Source organism: Spea bombifrons, chromosome 3 (genome assembly GCF_027358695.1).
Source record: "Spea bombifrons isolate aSpeBom1 chromosome 3, aSpeBom1.2.pri, whole genome shotgun sequence".
NCBI classification, from domain to species: Eukaryota; Metazoa; Chordata; class Amphibia; order Anura; family Pelobatidae; genus Spea; species Spea bombifrons.
The window spans coordinates 116,385,310-116,406,916 of NC_071089.1; the positions used below are offsets into that span (position 1 = coordinate 116,385,310).

General features: G+C 39.6%; 1 protein-coding gene across 1 annotated transcript; it reads left to right on the forward strand.

The window, feature by feature from the left end:
• Positions 1-10,935: 10,935 nt before the first annotated feature.
• Positions 10,936-21,107, forward strand: LOC128482747 (cytochrome P450 2C14-like). The gene is made up of 10 exons (XM_053458635.1): positions 10,936-11,052; positions 13,345-13,546; positions 14,122-14,284; positions 15,063-15,212; positions 16,488-16,648; positions 16,934-17,110; positions 18,096-18,237; positions 19,180-19,364; positions 19,863-20,004; positions 20,764-21,107. The coding sequence occupies exons 2-10, from the start codon at positions 13,358-13,360 to the stop codon at positions 20,940-20,942; spliced, it is 1,488 nt and encodes a 495-aa protein (XP_053314610.1). The 5' UTR covers positions 10,936-11,052; positions 13,345-13,357; the 3' UTR covers positions 20,943-21,107.
• Positions 21,108-21,607: the final 500 nt, after the last annotated feature.

Here is a 21,607-nt window from a genome sequence, read left to right on the forward strand (position 1 = left end):
GGCACATAGGGGGTTAAACGGCATATCATGGGGCAGAGTGGCATATAGGAGGGTAAAAGGCATATCATGGGGCAGAGTGGCATATAGGAGGGTATAAGGCATTTCTGGAGGCAGAGTGGCACATAGGGGGTTAAAAGGCATATTATGGGGCAGAGTGGCATATAAGAGGGTATAAGGCATGCCTGAGGGCAAATTTGCATAACTGGGGCAGGTTGGTAAATAAAAACAAAAAAAATAGTTTACATGAATTAATATTTACTGGTAAAACTGTTTTCCTATAGGGTCGTCTTATAATCAGGCTTTTCCTTTTTTTCTAAATTAATATTCAGATTTGGGGGGGTCGTCTTATAATCGAGCAAATACGGTATATAATTTAGAAGTAATCGTTTGCTGAACGTGAAAGGATATCATGGAGGACCCCATTTGGGTATTAGCACGATGAGCTGTGATGGGTTTTGGGTCATGGAGGTCACAACACTACCTTCATACCTGTTCTTGACTCTCCCAATTCCATGATTTTCTGCAGTATTATTTCAACATATACAAGCTTCATTCCCACAATACTTTCAGCGGGATCCGAGCCTCATTTTGAGATTAAAAAAAAAACCACACATCTAAGCCACATTTCGTTTTCGTAGAGCTTTCTTTTAAATTAGTAATTACCACAAATATCAAAAACTTTACCCAGGAATGACAGAAAGTGGAATCCCTAAATCCCTTACAAAAAGGTTTATTGGCTCCTCTGCAGAAACTTGCCTGTCTTTCTGTCTCGTCAGTGATGTTCCGTTTCGATCAGGATCCCCGCGCGATTACCGCAGGCCGGATATTTCCACAACGCATTTCGCCAATCGGAGGCTTCTTCACAGTGCTGACGTCACACTGGGCGTTGGTTCTATTCATAGTCTGATTTTCTTTAATGTCCATCAACATAAAAAAAAACATCTAAAATCAGTTATCTAATCGTAGAGGTTATATGGATCATAATCCGGTGACATCATACTTTATACATAAAATGTTTTAGAAAATAATCAAAACCCTTACAGTAAATAAATAGTGTTAGAAATGCTAAGAAGAGAGAGAGAGGTGGAATAAGAGAACGTTATTTTAGGTAAAAAGGCGCTAAGTTATGGCTTGTAGAAGGCCGGGGGGGGGGTCAGGACACAGAAGTGTACATTTCAAAAGGTGAATACCAACATTTGGCCAAAAAAGAAACAATCTCCCCAAAATACATACTTGATTCCTCTTAAAAAATAATCTACACATCATCTCCATCTTATTTTTTTTATTGACCTTGACCCAAGCACAGAATGTAAACTGTATTTCACCCACATCGAACAAGTATCAGCAAAAATTGTCTACAGCGTATGTTTTCCCCCCATTACACTCTTATCTCGATTAAATTGCTTAACATTTCAACATCAAACTTGCTATGCGTCATGTGACCGATTATTGTACAAGAAGCCAATTCCACCTTGGCCTTTAATAATAAAAAACACAACAAACTCAGATAACCTTACGGAATGGCTCACCGATGAACTTCCCTGATCTCAAAATGTTGGACCATTTTGGGTGTTTTATTGCAATTCTACATACAATCACCAGGTTGACTACACCAATAGGGAAATGTAAGGTGTAGATGGAATTTTCACCCTGACTGGATCCCTTCAGTGTTCATTTTATGAGTTTCCTATGGATTTTCTTGTTTGACAGGACTGGAATAGTACCTTTCTGAAAGGAACACCTTGGCGTCCCTTGTAGCCTCACCAATAAAGAATGCATACATAGTACTATAAATACTTAGTAAACCACCTCGGCAAAAGCAACACCATAAGTGTTTGGGGTAACAGATGTCCTACAAACCCAGAAGCTGGGGGCCAGGAAAAAAAAATCATATGGAGTAATTCTGGAGAACTCTCCACGAAGCTAAGCCACGTTTCTAGAATTAACTTTCCCGGTTTGTACCGGAGGCTCCGGAAATCACCGCCGATTTCAATCATGGGCAAAGTCCATCTTCCTAACTCACGCTATCCCCTCCCATCAGGGACGGCCCGACAATGGAGCCGAGTGGGGCAACCGCTCCAGGGGCACTTTTGCCGCCCCAAGCCCTTTTTTTTTTTTTAAAGCTGAGAAGAGAGAGAGAGGGGTGCCGAGTGGTTTTCACTTCAGTTATCAGTACCCCCTCGGCGCCCCTCTCTCTCTCCTCTACGAGCCCTCTAGCTCGGTCTCAGTGCCGGCTTGTAATGTTGAGCACTCAGCATTACAAGCCGGCACCGAGACCGAGCAGGGAGACTCACCGCAGGACTGCTGTAAGGTAAGTACGGGGGGGAGCGGAAGGGTAGATAATGGGGGGGGCGGCAGGGAGAGGAAGGGTAGATAATGGGGGGGGCGTCATTTTAAACTTCGCCCCAGGCGGCATTTTGTCTTGGGCCGGCCCTGCCTCCCATATGGATGGGGAGGACATGGAGCTCCAAAGTCGCAGTGCTGGAAATTTCCTAGCTGTGTTTATACATCCCGCATATAATCATTGGCTGTTAACACAGTAGAGATAATTGGAATAATTTCACTTTTTCTTCTAATGCATTCAACATTATATTGGTTTCCATGTTTGCGTTTAAATTGCGTCCCACGTAGGCCAACATATGCCAATTAGACTTTGCTCTCTTTAATAAAGCTGAATAGCCCATGTTAATTTAATGGAACAGAGTGGCATATTGGGGTATAAGGCATTTCTGGAGGCAGAGTGGCACATAGGGGGTTAAACGGCATATCATGGGGCAGAGTGGCATATAGGAGGGTAAAAGGCATATCATGGGGCAGAGTGGCATATAGGAGGGTATAAGGCATTTCTGGAGGCAGAGTGGCACATAGGGGGTTAAAAGGCATATTATGGGGCAGAGTGGCATATAGGAGGGTATAAGGCATGCCTGAGGGCAAATTTGCATAACTGGGGCAGGTTGGTAAATAAAAACAAAAAAAATAGTTTACATGAATTAATATTTACTGGTAAAACTGTTTTCCTATAGGGTCGTCTTATAATCAGACTTTTCCTTTTTTTTCTAAAATAATATTCAGATTTGGGGGGGGTCGTCTTATAATCGAGCAAATACGGTATATAATTTAGAAGTAATCGTTTACTGAATGTGAAAGGATATCATGGAGGACCCCATTTGGGTATTAGCATGATGAGCTGTGATGGGTTTTGGGTCATGGAGGTCACAACACTACTTTCATACCTGTCCTTGACTCTCCCAATTCCATGATTTTCTGCAGTATTATTTCAACATATCCAAGCTTCATTCCCAGAAAAAAAAAACAAAAAAAAAACATCTAAGCCACATTTCGTTTTCGTAGAGCTTTCTTTTAAATTAGTAATTACCACAAATATCAAAAAGTTTACCCGGGAATGACAGAAAGTGGAATCACTAAATCCCTTACAAAAAGGTTTATTGGCTCCCCAAGAATTTTGGGGAGAAACAATCTCCCCAAAATACGTACTTGATTCCTCTTAAAACATAATCTACACATCATCTCCACACCGATAGATAAACACTTGATATTTTTCATGAATCTTATTTTTTTTTATTGACCTTGACCCAAGCACAGAATGGTTATTATGTTAACCGTATTTCACCCACATCAAACAAATATCAGCAAAATTGTCTACAGATTATGTTTTCTCCCCATTACACTCTTATCTCAATTAAATTGCTTAATATTTCAACATCAAACTTGCTATGTGTCATGTGACCGATTATTGCACGAGAAGCCAATTCCACCTTGGCCTTTAATAATAAAAAACACAAAAAACTCAGATAACCTTACGGAATGGCTCACCGATGAACTTCCCTGATTTCAACATTTTGGGCCATTATAGAAAACCTTTTGGGTGTTTTACTGCAATTCTTCCTTAAATCACCAGGGTACAATCACAATAGGGAAATGTTAGGTGTAGATGGAATTCCCACCCTGACCGGATCCCTTCAGTGTTCATTTTATGAGTTTCCTATGGATTTTCTTATTCGACAGGACTGGAACAGTACATTTCTGAAAGGAACACCTTGGCGTCCCTTCTAGCCTCACCAATAAAGAATGCATACATAGTACTATAAATACTTAGTACACCACCTTAAGTGTTTGGGGTAACAGATGTCCTACAACCCCAGACGCTGGGGGCCAGGAAAAAAAAATCATATGGAGTAATTCTGGAGAATTCTCCACGAATTTTCAAAGTGACCACACAAAAAAGGGACCACTCTGCTGTCAAATGCATTAATGTGAGTACGTTGTAACTACAGTAATATGCATTCTTCAACCTGTTGAGGCATGGTCACCTGCAGTACCTTGAGATGGAAGGTGACCATGCCTCTGGCCCTGAACACCCCCGGGCCTCACATCACACCTCTGTATCACTAATTTTTACATGAGTCAAGGATGCAGAGATACTGTTTCTTACCTAATGCTGCTGCACTGACATACAAAAACACACACTAGCATAATGCATTTTCATGGCTACACGCACACACAAGCCATACCCACATACGCAGACACACACACATGGATCCAAGCTCCTACCTAGACTATCTCTGTTCCTCTATTTGATCTTGTCTTCTTTCTTCGTGCGCTCCTCCCTGGTATCAGCTCTGTTATCAAGGTACTTTCGCAAAAGATGGGGGGAGAAGATGTCCTTGTTGTGCGCACCGTGCCTCCGCCCTTTCGCGGACGTGCTCCAAGAGGCCAGAATATTGCAGATGGATTTGTGGATTTTTTCTTTTTCTTCGTCTTTTAGCTAATGTATCTGGATAATGGGGCTGATACTGGGGAGAAGCGGACGAAGACAGAAGAAAGAAGAACAAGAAGAGGCAAGAGGAAAAGTAGAGCAGTGGAAAAGGAGAGACGCGGAAGAAGTCTGCAGAGAAGTTAGAGAGACAATGACAGACACCGTGAGAGAGTGTGAGAGAGAGTGAATGAGAGTGTGAGAGAACAGCAGTTTTGATTTAATTTCCCAAAATAATCGTCTTATATTCAGGCCTTTTCTTATTTTTCTTTAATTTTTTACATTTTTAATTAAAATCCAACGTTTAGGGGGTTGCCTTATAATAGACCAAATACGGTATCTAAATGTACTTTTTTAATGAAATTCTTGGAAATAAGTATTCAGATAAATGTATTTAAAGCAAAAGATTCACAGGACGCCTAAGAATAAACATATTTTACATACAACAAGCATTCCTGAAAAAGTCCTCAGTTACCGAATAGTTACCTTTTACCTCAGACCAGTTCATTGACTCTAGACAGGAATAAAGTGTTTTATATTTTTAAACGCATGCCATGTATTTATTATACCAGAATACCTGAACTTTTACCTATAGTCATGTATTTTTTTTTTCACACTAAAAAACTGTGTAATAAGTCATCTACCTGACCTGCAACCCAATTGTTCCTTTACTGTCAGAATATGTCTTTAGGTATATTTTACCTGTCTAATATAAACTAGAATAAATCTGATCATAGATTTGTCATTTTAAACTTTCTATTGGAGGTTTATTGACATAAACACCACACAAAAATGTAAGAAGCCTTTTCAGTTTCTATAGCAACCAATCATCAGTGCCTTTTTTGTGTGTCACATGACTACTAAGCGCTCTCAGCAAAAAATATGAAAGAGACAAAATGTTCAGCAGCCAATAAAGTTCAGCAGCCAATAAAATGACATTTTTGTGGCGGCCTACTGGAAATAAGCGGCCATATGCTACGTTCTTGATCTTTAGTAGCGTGCGGCCATGTGTATTTGTGATGGATCCACATACCTAGGAGCTTTCAGGCTCCATGACATCTGTGGGTGAGAATTAGGAGCTACAGTGGGTAGCACTTCACGTGGGGTCGCTGGAAGAAACCCGGAGAGTTCCGAGTTCTCTGGATACATCTCTTTAGGTCCCTTGGCCTGTAAAGAAGTAAAATAAATCGATTTCTCTCGATTTCATTTTTAAAAATGTGGTATAATAGAAAGTGACTTTGGTGTTATCACCATAGTAATTAATAATTATTGACTAGTCCGATAAACAGCACTATTACATTGGTCGATATTGTGTTTTTATCTACCGTGATTGTAGATAAACAGCTTTGCTGATGCAGCTGACCCAATAAGCAGCTTATTTCTAGTCATTACAAAAAATATTCAGAAAGGGGAGCGCACAGCCAAAAAAAAGCATAAACGGCATAAACATTCAGATTCCCGGGTTGCTGGTAGAATAATAATGACCAATAAATAAGCAAAACAAAGCAAGAATTCAGCGCATACCCAGCGAATAGCATCAAGTTGGGAGTCCTATATAAGATCACAGAGTCCAGATTGTGTGACCCTGAGATTTTGCCCCTTCACCAAAAGATTGGGGCAAAACTCTGGGACTCAGGGTCGACTCTGAGAGCTCCCATGTATGCTTATAGTGAGCGGACTCCAGTAATTAATTGAACGCAAGCAAACATCACACAGGGGGGCTAAGACCCTTTTTGGCTCTTTATTGAAAGAAATAAATCCAGTAATAATCCCTGTTAGCTCCAAAGTGTATTTGCACCAGAATCACTTTTTTTTTATTACTATTTTTTTAAAAATAATTCTCCCCTTTATAATAGCTGGCAGGCCCAAAGCAAGTTTCATGGACCCGGTACAATAGGGCAGAGAGGTCATACCGTTCAAAAACCGTTCAAAAATGTCAAAAGAGGCTCCCTTTGTTATAGGGGGTCTTCTCAACAATGCTGGGGCTAGAAGAGGGGCTTTCCTGAGGCTTTCTATGTGACTTTGCAAGGCTATTTACAATTTATTAATACATTTCTGCATTCATACAAATTATCAGGGATTTTAGGGCCGTAGAACCCTGCGATACTGTCACGCCCTACCCAGGCTGCGGAGCTGCATATCTCGCTCTCGCTTCAGTTTCCCTGTTTTGCTTCGATCCATTCCTGGATTTCCTTTTGCTCTGTTCTGATCTTCCATCCCTTGATTCCAGTCTTGCTCTTTGCGTCAGCTCTGTTTCCTTTATAAGGCGTGTCCCACGTGTTTGTTCTGTTTGTCTCAGTCTGCAGTCTAAGGTATGTCTCAGTGCTATGTGTTTGGATTTCATGTTTGGTTTGTTTCGTATCTTTGTCAGTAGGGATTAGTGTTAGGACCCACCGTCATTGGAGTACTTTGGCGTAGTGGTGGGCTAAGCATACTATGGCCATAAGATGTGATGGAATCTCCAATAGTTATCAAATAGTCCTAGGCTAGTTCCTGTATTTATGTGTGTGTCCTGTATCCCCGGCAGCGGGGTGTCCTGCCCTGTATCCCCGGCAGCGGGGTGTCCTGCCCTGTATCCCCTATAGCGGGGTGTCCTGCCCTGTATCCCCTATAGCGGGGTGTCCTGCCCTGTATCCCCTATAGCGGGGTGTCCTGCCCTGTATCCCCGGCAGCGGGGTGTCCTGCCCTGTATCCCCGGCAGCGGGGTGTCCTGCCCTGTATCCCCGGCAGCGGGGTGTCCTGCCCTGTATCCCCGGCAGCGGGGTGTCCTGCCCTGTATCCCCGGTAGCGGGGTGTCCTGCCCTGTATCCCCGGCAGCGGGGTGTCCTGTCTTGTGCCCTGTATTATGTATATCTTGTCTAGTTATGTTTATTCCTTGTCTGGTTCACTGTTGTGCTCAGTAACATGGATATCTTGTCTAGTTATGTTTCTTGCTTGGTCTCCCTATCCCTTGCTTGTTATGTTTCTGCTATATTTCTCTGCTTAGCTTCCATACTCCCAGCCTGCACATGATTCTAGTGATATGTTTCATGCCTGCTCCAGGGTGCCTGCAGGATATCACTTCGTTTCATTTTGGATCACATCTGCAGCTATGTCAGGGTGCTGGTATGTGGCTGCACAACCCTAGGTGCTCAACACCCGGGTGAGAGCGGTCACCCTGCAACCAGGCCCTGTCCAACTCCGCTACTGCACCGTAACTCCTGCACACAATCTTTGGGCGCGCTGGGTCCTTTCAGTCATCAGCTTGGACCCAGTTCCTGACACGTACCCTCATACCCAGCAAACATTCTGACCTCCTAGAAAAGAGGGGCATCAGAGGAGGAAAAGGGGTATCAGGGGAGGAAAAGGGGGTAATAGGGATCTGGATCCAAAGAAGGACTGGCCAAGCTAAGCAGGGACGCTTTAAAGCATTCCAGTCGACATGAGGTGTCAGAACAGAAATTAAGGGCCAGTAGGTTAACCCTCATGCCCACGACGCACGTACGGTGATGCGGTGTAGTTGTAATGGTTTCTGCGGGGGCCGTAATCAGGGACTTGGGGGCAAGATCAGAAGTCGCTTCTAGCTGCCCCTGTTGTCTCACGGAAGCTCTGGCCCCGGGTTTCTGTAAACTCAAATTTACTGAGTGGTATCCCAATACATGTCCATTTAATTTAAAGGCCCTGTAGTTAGTTGGGGAGTTGTACTACGCTACTCCTGCCGTCCTATCAATGCTTCATCTGACCCAACAGCCTCTTTTTCTCGGCTTCCCTGCTTACTCGTTATGTATATATTCATTATTTGGGATTATTTGTTTGTTGCTTTTAGACTGATCCTGAGCCATAATGCAAAGCATGGAGTGTTCTTCAGTTGTATGACAATGCTTATTCACTAAAGTAAGAGCTTGCAGCAGGCCAACCGCAATGAGTTTCACTTGCAAGATGAGCTGAGCTGGCCCTGCATGATGCATTGTGAAAAACCTTTTCCTTTTTTGAGTTGCACAATGAAGTCATAAATTCTTTCCTTGTTGTCACTTATGGCGTTCTTATCCATGACCTCGTCTTATCTCGTGATTTTCTCAGATAGCCTCCCAAAACCCAGCTCACCTTCGTCCTACTGCTGTTAATGATTTGCCAAAACTCGAGAAGGGTCAGATTGTATAACAGCTCACTAGACAACCAGTGTGTCACAGGTAAACGCGATTACGCTGGCTGGAAGTCTGTGTTCATTTTCACAACAACGAGAGCAAAACAAACAAAATCCAGGTAAAAGTGCAGATGACCTTCTCAAGCTGTGAGAATAGGTCGCCTGAAGGCAAAGAACCTTGGCAAGCAACACCTGGTATGTTGAGTAAGTCGAATGACATCTTAGTGAATAGATACGGTTTATGATTAAAATGCTTCTGTAGTATATTTTCTGTAGAAAAAAAAAATAATAATAAAACAGATCATGTCATGGATATTTAAAGCGAAGCAATGTGACCTCATTGACTCCACTTCTTTACTTTACGAGGTTGAATATATCATAAGAGAATCAAGATGATACCAGCCAACCACAATGTTATGTAAGAGAATGATCCTAGTTTATTAATAAAATTTACATTAATTATATACATTATAATTATGTATTGACTGATTTATACAGCACCATTATATTCTGCAATGATGTGTAGTAGGTAAGCAGAATGTAACGAGTAGTGGTCACATAGTAATAAGGTAATGATGGACCTACTGAAACGATCTGAAATTTAGAAAATGACCAATAACGTGCACACATAGGACAGACTAGTACAAAGAGAGCTTACAATCAGTTAGGAGGTTGAGGGAGAAGAAGACAGAAAGGGTCTGCTTGAGCAAGAATAGATTGTAGAAGAGATCACGTGGAAGTGTCAGTGGCTTGGAGATCTCGAAGCTGGTCTGAATAGATGGTTTGATCTGAGGGGAAGTAGGACCAAGCATAAACAGAGGTCTCTGGGTTAAAGCATGAAAAAAGAGGGTTCACAAGTGGATCAACATTGTCCATGGAAGACGGGGAGACATTGTGGGCCAATGCAGATTCAGATTTGCCGGGTAGTGTGTGCAAAGAATACTGGACGATAACCAGAGATGGATGTCCATATTGTTCTTCCCACCAGCGATGAGTTCACTCTGGATGAGTTAACATTTGCTACCAAGCCATCTCGTCTTCAAATTCCACTCCCAGCAGCTCCGTTAAAGCACCCTTATAGACATTTTACTCGTGTTTCATGTTTACATCAAGTTTTTTCTTATTTTGCGTTCCATGGTTTTGTGACATTGGTTGAAGATGGTGGAGTAAGGCCAAATAGGGTCAAAACAGAATGTGGTATACTTCACGTTTAGACGGTACCTGCCTCCTGAGCAAGCCCCAAAGAGAAGGTGCAGTCTAGCAAAGTAGCTTCTATCTCCCTCATGCAGAAAGAATTCCATGTATATGTCTGTTCTTGTTTATTTTATTCTTGTTTCCTGGAGGAATTCCAACAGGAATCAGCGTTTAATTATGTTATTTGGGGGCAGAATTTATGCCAAAACCATAACCAAATGCTGAATGGTAACACATGTCATAGAACACCCTACAATCCTTAATTTGTTCTGCTTCCCCAAATCATGGAAATCAAGTTAAAAATGAAAAACTTAACCCAGTCGGGGGTAAATTTAATACTGGTACTCACCGACAACGGGGACTTGGCTTCTTCTAGACAGCGTAAGACATTCTCAATGATCTGACAGCTTATGTTTTAACACAAGGAGCCTATATATATATAAAGCTAGAGTGGTAAACGCTTATATAAACTGGCTTTGAGATAGTCCTGAAATATTCATAAATAAGTGATTTGTGCGATTAAGTGTGCAACATTCTTTACTGCAATAAAACCACAACCAGACTTGGTTTTAAATTATTTAACGTAATCACTTTACAGACTTTTTTCACTTTCCATTTTGTTTTTATTATGTCTTAAAAAAGTTTCAATAAAAGCTAAGTTTTATTTCAGGTGTGAGCATCACCATCGCTTTCCTTTATAAATACTGCCCAAGATGTCGGAATTATTAATCAAACAATTATAGATAACTTGTAGCAATTCTGCAATTTATTTGTCGAGAGTTGGACCGTGGAATTAGAGGTGGAGCTCCCGCGGAATGCGGACGGATTCACCCAGTAAAACATCCACAGGGTCAGATAAAAGGTGCGATTCTCCCCGGGGAGAAACGTTCTCCGACTGATCTGAGAGTAGGAGCCAAAGAGAACCGGAGCAAACAGCAAAGTCTAACTAAAGAGAATACAGGTTTTCTATTTATTTTTTTAGAACATATAAGGCTATGATTAAGTGGTTAAGTGTCAGAGAAGTGTATACAATGAAAGGGTTAATGCATGCTTTTTTTTATTTTTAAACTTCCTGCTAATTTGCTGGTTTGCAGTTGATTATAAGGTTATTTTTGTGTTTATGTTTAACCTCTGTACGAGCGCTTTCTGTGTAGTTGAGCTTTACGCCATGCCCGTCTTCTTTTAACTGTTTGCATGCTGGACTGCTCACCTTAAAGGTAACATCGTTTGAAAAGACTGTTTTCTATTTGGTTTGCGACCCAAACAGTATCACACTGCTAATTTACGTAATTGTTTAGAGATATTTTGTTGGTATTTTAATCAATTTCCTATTCTCCCAAGTGCCCCTCTTTAGGAGGGACAGTCTCTCTTCGAGCCCTGAGGGGTTCTGCCCCTGTTTCCTCCCCTGATGCCCCTCTTTTCTATGAGCTCAGAATGTTTGCTGGGTATGAGGGTATCGCAGGGTTCTACAGACCTAAACACCCCTTAATCCGTTACATGGGTATCAATGGGTTACGAAGTCACATAAAAAGTCTCAGTAAAGCCCCGCCTCTAGATACGCCTCTAAGTACCGCCCCCTTTGAAGAAAAACATACCGTATATTATGTAATTTCACTTAGGATTTCTTCTACGGAGTAAGTGCCACCACTGAAGAATATTGTTCAGCAGCAACAACTGGTTACAGTAATCCCCCATGTCCATTGTGTTGTGTTTTTTTTGTTCTATAGGGACATCAATCCCATACATAGAACCCTATATTGTATTTTTTAACAATCCAGGGTTAATGGGTCTAGGGAATAGCAAAATATTTGTAAAAAATTTTTTTACTTCTAGTAGTAGAGGTAATTTGGGACGATTTTTATAGTTTTAATTAATTTTTTGTTTAGTTTTTTTTATTATTTATTCTATTTTTTACAATTTTTATAGATTTACTGCTTTATTAAAACATAAAAACATACAACTTAAGCCAAATAATTTTTTTAAAACCATAATTAATTTTGTGATATTTTCATTGTTCCACATAAATATATATATATATATATATATATATATATATATATATATATATATATATATATTTAGTAAAATTAAGCCAATTTGCCATAAACCATTTGACACCAGTGTTTTGTCTTATCACATTAATTATTATTAATAGAAATTATTATTCTGACACAATATTATTTCTATAATTTTTTTCAGGCACGCAGGAGCCATTATTTTTACCAGCAGCGCCATTGACATTATCGGTACTTAAGCTTCTGCTTTATCCCTGTTAAAGTTTTCCAGTTGCGATATAAAAAAGTAGAAAAAGTAATCATATCGTTAAAAAAAAAAAAAACTCGGTCAGAGGAGTTATTAGTATTTTGTTGGCTCCCCCTCTGAGACAGCAGTCTGGTCTCTGTCCGTATTCTTTTACCTGTTTTCTGTATCCTATGATTATGTGACTTAATTACAGAAAACAATGATAAACCGGAATAAAGTAAACATTAAGGCCGGCAGCGACTCGATATGGTCCGCAGTCCAAAGTAAACTCAACAGCGCAACATAAAAATTGGCTTATGACTTAAAGACGATGCTTGGGACTAAAAAAATATATATAACGATGAACTTTTTTATGACCAAAAGTATTAAAACCAGTGCTTTTTTTTTTTTTTGCAATTTTTACCATAAGTTGGTTCAACCATGAGCCGACTATATTTATGGGACCTACACAAATTGAAACTGCCTTCATACATAGAACGCAATACTTCTGAGGAATAAAATCTAACTAAAGTGGGTAAAACTTTTCGAAATTGCAATTCTTCCATGGGAATTGTGCTAACGATGGGCTAATTTATGTTCATCATCATCCCCTCAGTAGAGAAATAGCCCAGGATTTTTTTTTGTAACTAGAAGGTAACCCTGATAATGTCATGGTGACATCACCAGGGCATCTTTTTTATTTATTTTAATGCTAAAAAATTATAATTAATTTGAAATATTTTTAAATTTAAAAAAAAATTAAATTTAAAAAAAATAGAAATGGAAAACTTTTTTCCACCTCTTTTCGCTTGGATCTCTTTGTCTGCTGACCATACCGGGTTCTACAAATGAGAAAAATAAGATAAAACCAGGTTTTATCTCACCTTCGTTACTGTATAACGGGACTCCCCCTTTAACATTTCTTAAAGAGCATTGGCTGTATCTAAGGTAATATTTAGAGAAGAACATAGAACGTGGGAGTTACCTAATCCAGGTCTTTTTTCCATTCTAGATCTTCTGAAGCCATGTTTGGGCTCGATCCGGTCTCGATTCTCGTATCGGTGGTGGTATTCCTATTTTTGCTCAATGCTTTTTATAACCATAAAGGAAACATTTACCATAATTTTCCTCCCGGGCCGAAACCTTTGCCGATAGTTGGAAACTTACACTCTATGATTCTGAGCAGAAAGAAACAACATGTTTTTCTTGAAGAGGTAATAGCGCTGAAACCAAACGTTCTAGATTGTTGAGCTCTTGAGAAGGACCCACCATGCCTTTTCAAGGCCAGATTGTTATATGACGCTCTACTTGTTATGCCCTGTTTACCCATTGTACAACGCTGCGGAATATGATGGCGCTGTGTTAATCAACAAATAATAATTCTAGATCATCCCTGCCTAGAGCACCTCGTCTTCTGGGAAGGAGTTGGGTTCATGGTGGCTTCACGCATTCCTGAGAATACCCATTTTTAAAAACAGCATTCCTAGTTTGACAATTTCCACTTTTTTGTCACTTGACATGTAGGAAATCTGTGTTCATCATTTAATTTTTTAATGTATTTTTTATAATTATTTTTAATTAATAATTAAAAATAATAATTATAAAAAATAATAATACCAAATAGAATAATTATGTTTTTTACATGTTTACATTTTTTTTAATCAGATGAAAATCTTAATATAGTGAGGACGATTCCTGCCACCAGGTGGCAAAATTGTACAAAAAAAAAAGTTTGTAGAATGGTGAAAAATCTTTTAACCTTTTATCTGCTGTTTTTCTTTTTTTTCAGCTGTCTAAGAAGTATGGACCGGTATTCAGCATCAAGTTGGGACCTAGAAAGATTGTTGTGCTCTGTGGCTATGAGACAGTTAAAGAAGCGCTTGTAAACTATGGGGACGAGTTTTCAGAGAGACCTTTTGTACCGACGGTAGAAGAAACATCAAAAGGATATGGTACTTAACCCTTGAAGACCGTAGGGGCTGTTTAATGATCTGGTGCTATTTTTCAAATAGCTCGGGCCTCTATGTTACTACTGAGATACACCTGTCTACTCCAACCTAAATTCTAGAATAGTAACATCTGGCACCCCTGGCCGACAAAGTCAGTGTCAGTGTGCGGTAGCCGCCGTCATCGGGCGCTGGCGGCCTTAAAGTGCCAGGGCCGCCTTGGCAACGTCAGTCATGCCCTGACGTGGGCAAAATAATAATAGTAATAATAACAATTTGGTTATATCAAAAAATATGAAGGACACAGATCCACGTAAGTGCTACCGACGTAGGCAATTCAATATGGAATAAGGAAAGCAATGCACAAACAAAAATTCTACCAAGATCGTAGACAATAATAAAAAATGTAACTCTAACTTGAGCTGAGACAAGAAATCTTTTATATATATAACAGGACTATCTTTAATAATAATCTGGCCCCAGGCAAAGTTCCTAGCCGTATCACTCCTGACACCAGCAGCCCAAAGGAATAAAATACTGCAAATTGCTGTTGGAGGGACAATTTATGCTCCTGTGGGCCCCTAAGGTAAGCCTGGGCCTGGGTCAGCTCATCTTTTGCCCCATGTTAAAGACAGCCCTGACGCAGAGGGTTGGTAAAGACCTTTCCATCCGATAATTTGTTTCGTCTTGTTTTCAGTATTTAGACTTGTATGTCCCAGATAGTATCTTTATTTTTAAGCACATAGAAATGAATTTCAAAATGTCATTTCTTAAATTTATTTAGGTTTAATCTTTTCTCATGGAGAAAACTGGAAAGTGATGAGGAGGTTCACTCTTTCAACTCTACGAGATTTTGGAATGGGAAAGAAGCTACTAGAAGGCAAAATTAATGATGAATCCAACTCATTAGTGGAAGTGTTTAGATCCTACAAAGGTTAGTTCTCTTTTTTCTCGCTGAAGGTTCGTGAGAAATTATCCACATTTTATTGACCCGCATCATCTTATGACCGCACTCTCCATGTTATTTCTATTTTCGTCATGAAGAGGTATAGTTCTGAGGGCCAAACTGTCCAAAGGTAGCTCCGATGTATTTTATTTCAACTGCAGATTTAGAAATAAGTCACCAACACGTCCAATATTAAAGTGCTAAATCAATGAGGTCTTATTCTGGCAAGTCTAGGGGATTATAGTCAATGGACCTTATTACCAAGGGCATATTGGGATGTCTGGTGCACCTCATTGGTGTTGGTTGGTGAGATCAGAGATCTTCCTTGTAACCAGCTTCTTTAGTCCATGGAGGCCTAGACCTAGTCAAAAGACCTAGAGTACAAGTGGTGTTAGGAAGAGATCCTCTGCACGGTAAGACCTGAGGGGTGATTGGGCCCCCCATGGCCACATCCTGCTTGGTTATTTGAACAAATAGGATAGCCACACTAGCTGAGAATGTATCCTTTTTGTGTAGCTTCTCAACTCTGAGACTCTTTATAAACGAATAATATCTCAGAAGCCTCTTCTACATATGGTGAGACATAATAGGACATTAGACATTATTGGAAGACAGGATTCCGATATTCCACAAATCTTGGGCCAATCACCACTGCCCCTTCTTCACCCGCATTCTCCTGTCATTACGGATAAACCTGGGATTTACCAAACACCGTTTAGAGTATAATTAGCATTAGATCTAACACATTTCTTTTTATCCGATAAAAGTGGCTCCTTTTATGGGATAAAAAGAAATGTGTGAGATCTAACACTAATTATACTCTAAACGGTGTTTGGTAAATCCCCTATGGAAAAGATCTTGGATGTTGTTATTGACAATAAACTGTGCACAATCCCAGGCAGCTGTTGCTAAGCCAAGACATGTATTAAAAGAGGATTAGGTTTAAGGATTCGGACCATATTTTTTTCTGGCACTAGAAAGGGTTCAGAGAAGGGCTACAAAAATGACTAAAGAAATGGAAAATGTCGGCTAAAAAAAAAGGCTGTCCAAATTGAGATTGTTTTGTGGAAAAGACGCCATCTGAAGTCGTTTTGGCCAATTCGGGCAATGTGTTCAAAAAACGTTTGGATATTTTTCTACATATGAGATGCATACGGGATCATCATGAGTAAAAGTAACCTCAGCCTAGTAAATAAACAACAAGATGTTTTCAAGTAACTATTTTTTTTTTCCGATCAATATTTTTTTTTTCTTCTATCGAAGGGAAGCCTTTTGAGAACACAATGATAATAAATGCCGCTGTTGCCAACATCATTGTATCCATTCTGCTTGGCCACCGCTTTGATTACAAGGATCCCACGTTCCTGAGGCTTATGGGGTTAATTAATGAAAATGTGAGGTTTATTGCAAGTCCTTTTGTTCTGGTAAGCACTGCATCTGCATTGGTTTTAGTTCAGAATAAATGTTTAAATGACTAAAAAAAACCCTTCAATTATTAGAGATTTTAGAAACCCAGGAAACTATTTAATAATTTTTTTTTTTTTTCAAACTCTCCTTATAGTGATCAAATGACATGGCAGGCAATAATAATAACAATCATTAGTATTATTATAATAATTATTATATATATTTCCAAATTTGAGAGGCTTAAATCCTCACAAGTATATATATCCCCCAAAATAATACATTTCTCTAACCCTTTCCATAAGCTATTCAACGCTTTCCCATCTCTGATGCGCTGGCTACCTGGAAGTCACAACAAAGTTTTTAAAAATGCTAGGGAGTTGCGGACCTTTATTAAAGGAACATTTACCAGACACAAGGACCAACTGGACGTAAATGACCAGAGGAACCTTATCGATGTCTTCCTTGTCAAGCAGCAGGAGGTATTGTACTGTATTCCAAGTTGTATCATAACATAAGTCAACATGGCTGCCTCTATGGCATGCACATATTTTCTTCTAAAACATACTATATGCATTGAGTACTTTAATCAGTTATCGTTATTACATGGCTGTGTGCAGTGACAGGGGTCCCTGAGACCATTTATCCACCCCGGAACGTCAAGGGCTCGCAGCTTATCTCTTCTGCGCTCGCACACTGTGCAAGCAGTCTTGCAAATCAATGTGATGGACTATTGATAATAAAAAGTTAATTATCATACATTGCAGAGGTTTGATTCTTCCTGCAGAGGTCTGTTTGGGCTGTGTGTTGGTTTAGGTGAGACGCCGGGGCAGTGGACTGGACCTGAAGGCTGCAGTCCCGATTTTGATTTTAGGGGGCCACCGACAAGCTGTTTGGTGGAAAAGATGGCACAGACAAACTGTTTAGGGGCACTGCTAGGCTTTTTGAGGACACAGATGGCACAGACAAGCTGTTTGGGGCAAATATAGCACACGGAAGCTGTTTGTGAGCCAAGACGGCACTGACAAGTTGTTTTGGAGGCAAAGGTGGCACTCAACTCACAACTGTTTGGGGGCAAACATAGAACTGAGGAAATGTTGCTTGAAAAGTCAGGGGACCCCGGGGTAGGCAGGCAAAGTAAGCAAGATACTAGTTTGTATAGCTAGAAGCATTAGAAGGGCAATATAGGAGAAATGTCTGACTAGAGGTAATAGTCTGAAAAAAGAGGGTTGGAGGCTTATGAGTAACGTAGGGAAGTTTTACTTTACTGAGAAGGTAGCAGATAAGTGGAACAGCTTCCCAGCAGAAGTGGTAGAGATACTGGTGGCTATACTGGACATAAGAGAATGACTAGTGTCTGATGTTTTAAATAGACAGATGAGCCAAATGACTTTTTACCTGCTCCCTAATTCTGTGTTTTTTTCTTATTTACAACAATTATTGTATTGCATAATGTTTGTATTTCAGGAAAAGCCCAGCCATCAAATGTTCTTCCACAATGACAATTTAGTAAGTCTTGTGAGCAACTTGTTTGCAGCTGGAATGGAAACCACTTCTACAACCCTTCGGTGGGGTATTCTATTTATGATGAAATACCCAGAAATTCAAAGTAAGAATTTAGTTTATATGAAGCATTGTGGAGTTGATTGCCTATGAGAGATTACGGAATGGCCAATATGACTTTTAGGGACGCAATAGGAACAAATTAATATTTCTAAATTAGTTTATATCATAACCTACACCTACAGCGCTTCCATGCCAGAAGTTACCTCAACGAAGCTGGACATCTTTAATCAAATCATTGTGGAACCTCTAGCAATTTCTGCCCTTTTCCTACCCAGCTTCACCTATCACCACTCACATACAAATGATGAACTTTACAGCTCTTGGAGAAGACAATTAGAATTTCCCAGGTGTACCTATATACACTATATGGACAAAAGTATTGGGACACCTGACCATTACACCAACAGGGACTTTTATGACATTGCATTATAAATACATAGACATTAATATGCAGTTGGCCTCCCTTTGCAGCTATAACGGCTTCCACTCTTCTGGGAAGGCTTTCCACAAGATTTTGGGGAGTTTCTGCAGGAATTTTTGCCTTTTCATCCAGTAGAGCATTTCTGAGGTCAGGCAATAATGTTGGACGAGACGCCCGGCTCGCAATCTCCATTCTAGTTCATCCCATCTAGTTCATGTTGCTCTGTGCGGCCAGATTAGGTGTAAATTGTCCTAATCCAACCAGGACACAATTGTATCTATCAATAGCTAAGGCTTTGCTACTTGAATCCATTTGCATTAGTTATGTGGCTCTAGAGTTCTGTACATATTGATGGTAATATATTATTATTATTATTATTATTATTATTATTATTATTAATAATTATGCATCAATTATTGTTTAATAAGGAAAATTAAGCAAGAATATTTTACCCTACTTGACTTAAGTATTTACTAACTGGCTACACTTACACCAAGATGCCTAAAGGTTACTAAAGGTTTATTTTGATTGTTTTCTACCTCAATTTTTTTTTATAATTCGCAGAAAAGGTCCAAAATGAAATAGACAGAGTGATTGGATCTGCCCAGCCTCAAGCAGAACACAGAAAGCAAATGCCGTATACCGACGCCGTTATTCACGAAGTCCAAAGGTTTGGTAACATTGTTCCGGGTAATGTCCCACATGCGACTACTCAAGATATTACATTCAGAGGATATTTTATTCCTAAGGTAACTCATAATTCTACTTATTTATACATATATTATTATATTATTCATTTTTTTTTAGTAGTTCCAAAAAAAGACCATTCCATGAAACATATATAATTGTCAGTTTTAAAACACTTTCAGGATGAAGCTAAAGCATGTATACTTGCCAATAATAATAATGTTAAATATAATAAATAATATAATATAATAAATAATAATAATAAAAAATATTGGATGTATTTGGAATAGAAGAAGCAGGGAATGTTAAGTAATTTCTTCTAAAAAATATTTATTTTTTTTCCTGGTATATTGGTTATAACAAGAGTTCCTTTTTTAAATGTACATAAAACAATATCAATTCAGATTCCGGGGTGTTGCTGAAATTACATTAAACATGTACACACGACAAAGCAAGGAATCAGCACACATGTATTGAAGAATTGACATTGTACTGATTTCATGTGCTAGGGATTTAGGAAAGAGTAAGTTATGTCATTTATCCATTTATTTATTTTTTAGGGTACTCATGTCATCCCGCTTTTGTCATCCGTGCTGCATGATAAGGCTTATTTTAAGAAACCAGATGAGTTTTACCCTGAACATTTTCTTGACTCTAATGGAAATTTTCTGAAAAATGAAGCATTCCTGCCTTTTTCCGCAGGTAAGGTTGATCTATGAGGAAGGGTTTTCCAAATAAATGCTTTACGATAGAAAAAAAGATGAGACCATTCATGATAATGTTTTGCCAAAAAGTGGCACTATCATTGTTTCGGAGTACTCACCTTCCATCCCTAAAAATGTATTACACCTCCTCGGAGGAAGGTATTATGCTGTAGAAGGAGTAATGAGAATGCATTGGGTCTATTTAGCTGAATTAACATTAATGTTTTAGGTGAGGGCATGCAAGGGCTTGAATAAAAACTTGCATGTTCTCGCTTGAAACAAAATTTAGTTGAACTTTTGTCCCTTTTCTGATTTTTTTTTTTAGCCCAACTTTTTTGTATGTGAAACTCTAATACAATTGTCACAATCAGAAGCCATTATGCTATACACAGTGGGGTTTATTCACTAAAGGGAGAGTTGGCAGAAGAGTTTGCAGGAGAGTTATGTTTCAGCTCCTTGACGTCACTATACATTATGAAGAGCCAACTCCAGCGAGCTTCTGCATTTAATGTGAATATAATATATTTACATAAAAAATATAGTTTAATCAGTTAGATTTCTTCAAAGTCTCCTCACTCATTGAATGATACATTATGCAGGGCCAGTGCAGCTCTTCATGCTGGAGAAGCCTGGTGGTGTTGGCCCTTAATAATGAATAGTGAAGCAAGAGAGTTGAAATAACTCCTGCCTACTCCTTTTTTAGTAAATATACATTATCCATTGTGCCCGCTAACTTCCCTGCGTTTATTTGTAATAGGTCGGAGAAGCTGCGCTGGGGAGAATTTAGCAAAAATGGAGCTGTTCCTGTTCTTCACCAGACTGCTGCAGAACTTCACGTTTCGGCCTCCTCCTGGGGTCGAAGTTGATCTTACCGCTGGCAATGGGGCAACCAGGAGCCCTTTGCCACATGAGATCTGTGCTCTTCCTCGTAACTAGAAAGAAATCCCAGGGGAAGGAGATGAGACTTAATTGGAAGTTGACGGATTTGTAGTCGAATAGATGTGAAATAGGAGAAGCAATGAAGGTGTCGGGCACGGCTAGCATCTGTTTATTTTTGTGTGTAGAATGCTATTTTTGTATAATAAAATATAAAAAAAATCAGTTACATTGTTTTTTTGAGTCCATAAGATCTAGGTTTTTGTTTTTTTTTACTTCAATCTCAGCAAGAGCTTTTGGTACATGGGGGGGTCTTGTAAGAGACCACGGCCCACCCAGAGCCTTTGCCGAGCCAGCGATATTACGTGTCTGGACATGTGTTTTGACCGAACACGTATCCCTCACGGCAAATAGCTGAGGGATAGGGGAAGGGGCAAATGCATTTTGGGGGAATTCTGCTAAAAATTAAAACCTTAAAGGGGCCCCCACGCTTTCATGAGCATTAAAGTGCATATGATGTCTGGAGGGGCTGTTTAGTGCTTCACAGCCTGGCCTCGCCACAGAGGTTGCAATCTGCCCAGAAAGACAGAGTACATGACAACTTGATTCACTAACGGAAAAGGGTTTGACCCACTTTCCAAGGACTTTCGGTAACAGCTGTCTAATTAAAACTATTTATGGTAAGTTTCCGCTTACAGTTAACACACGAATGAGCAAAAAAAACA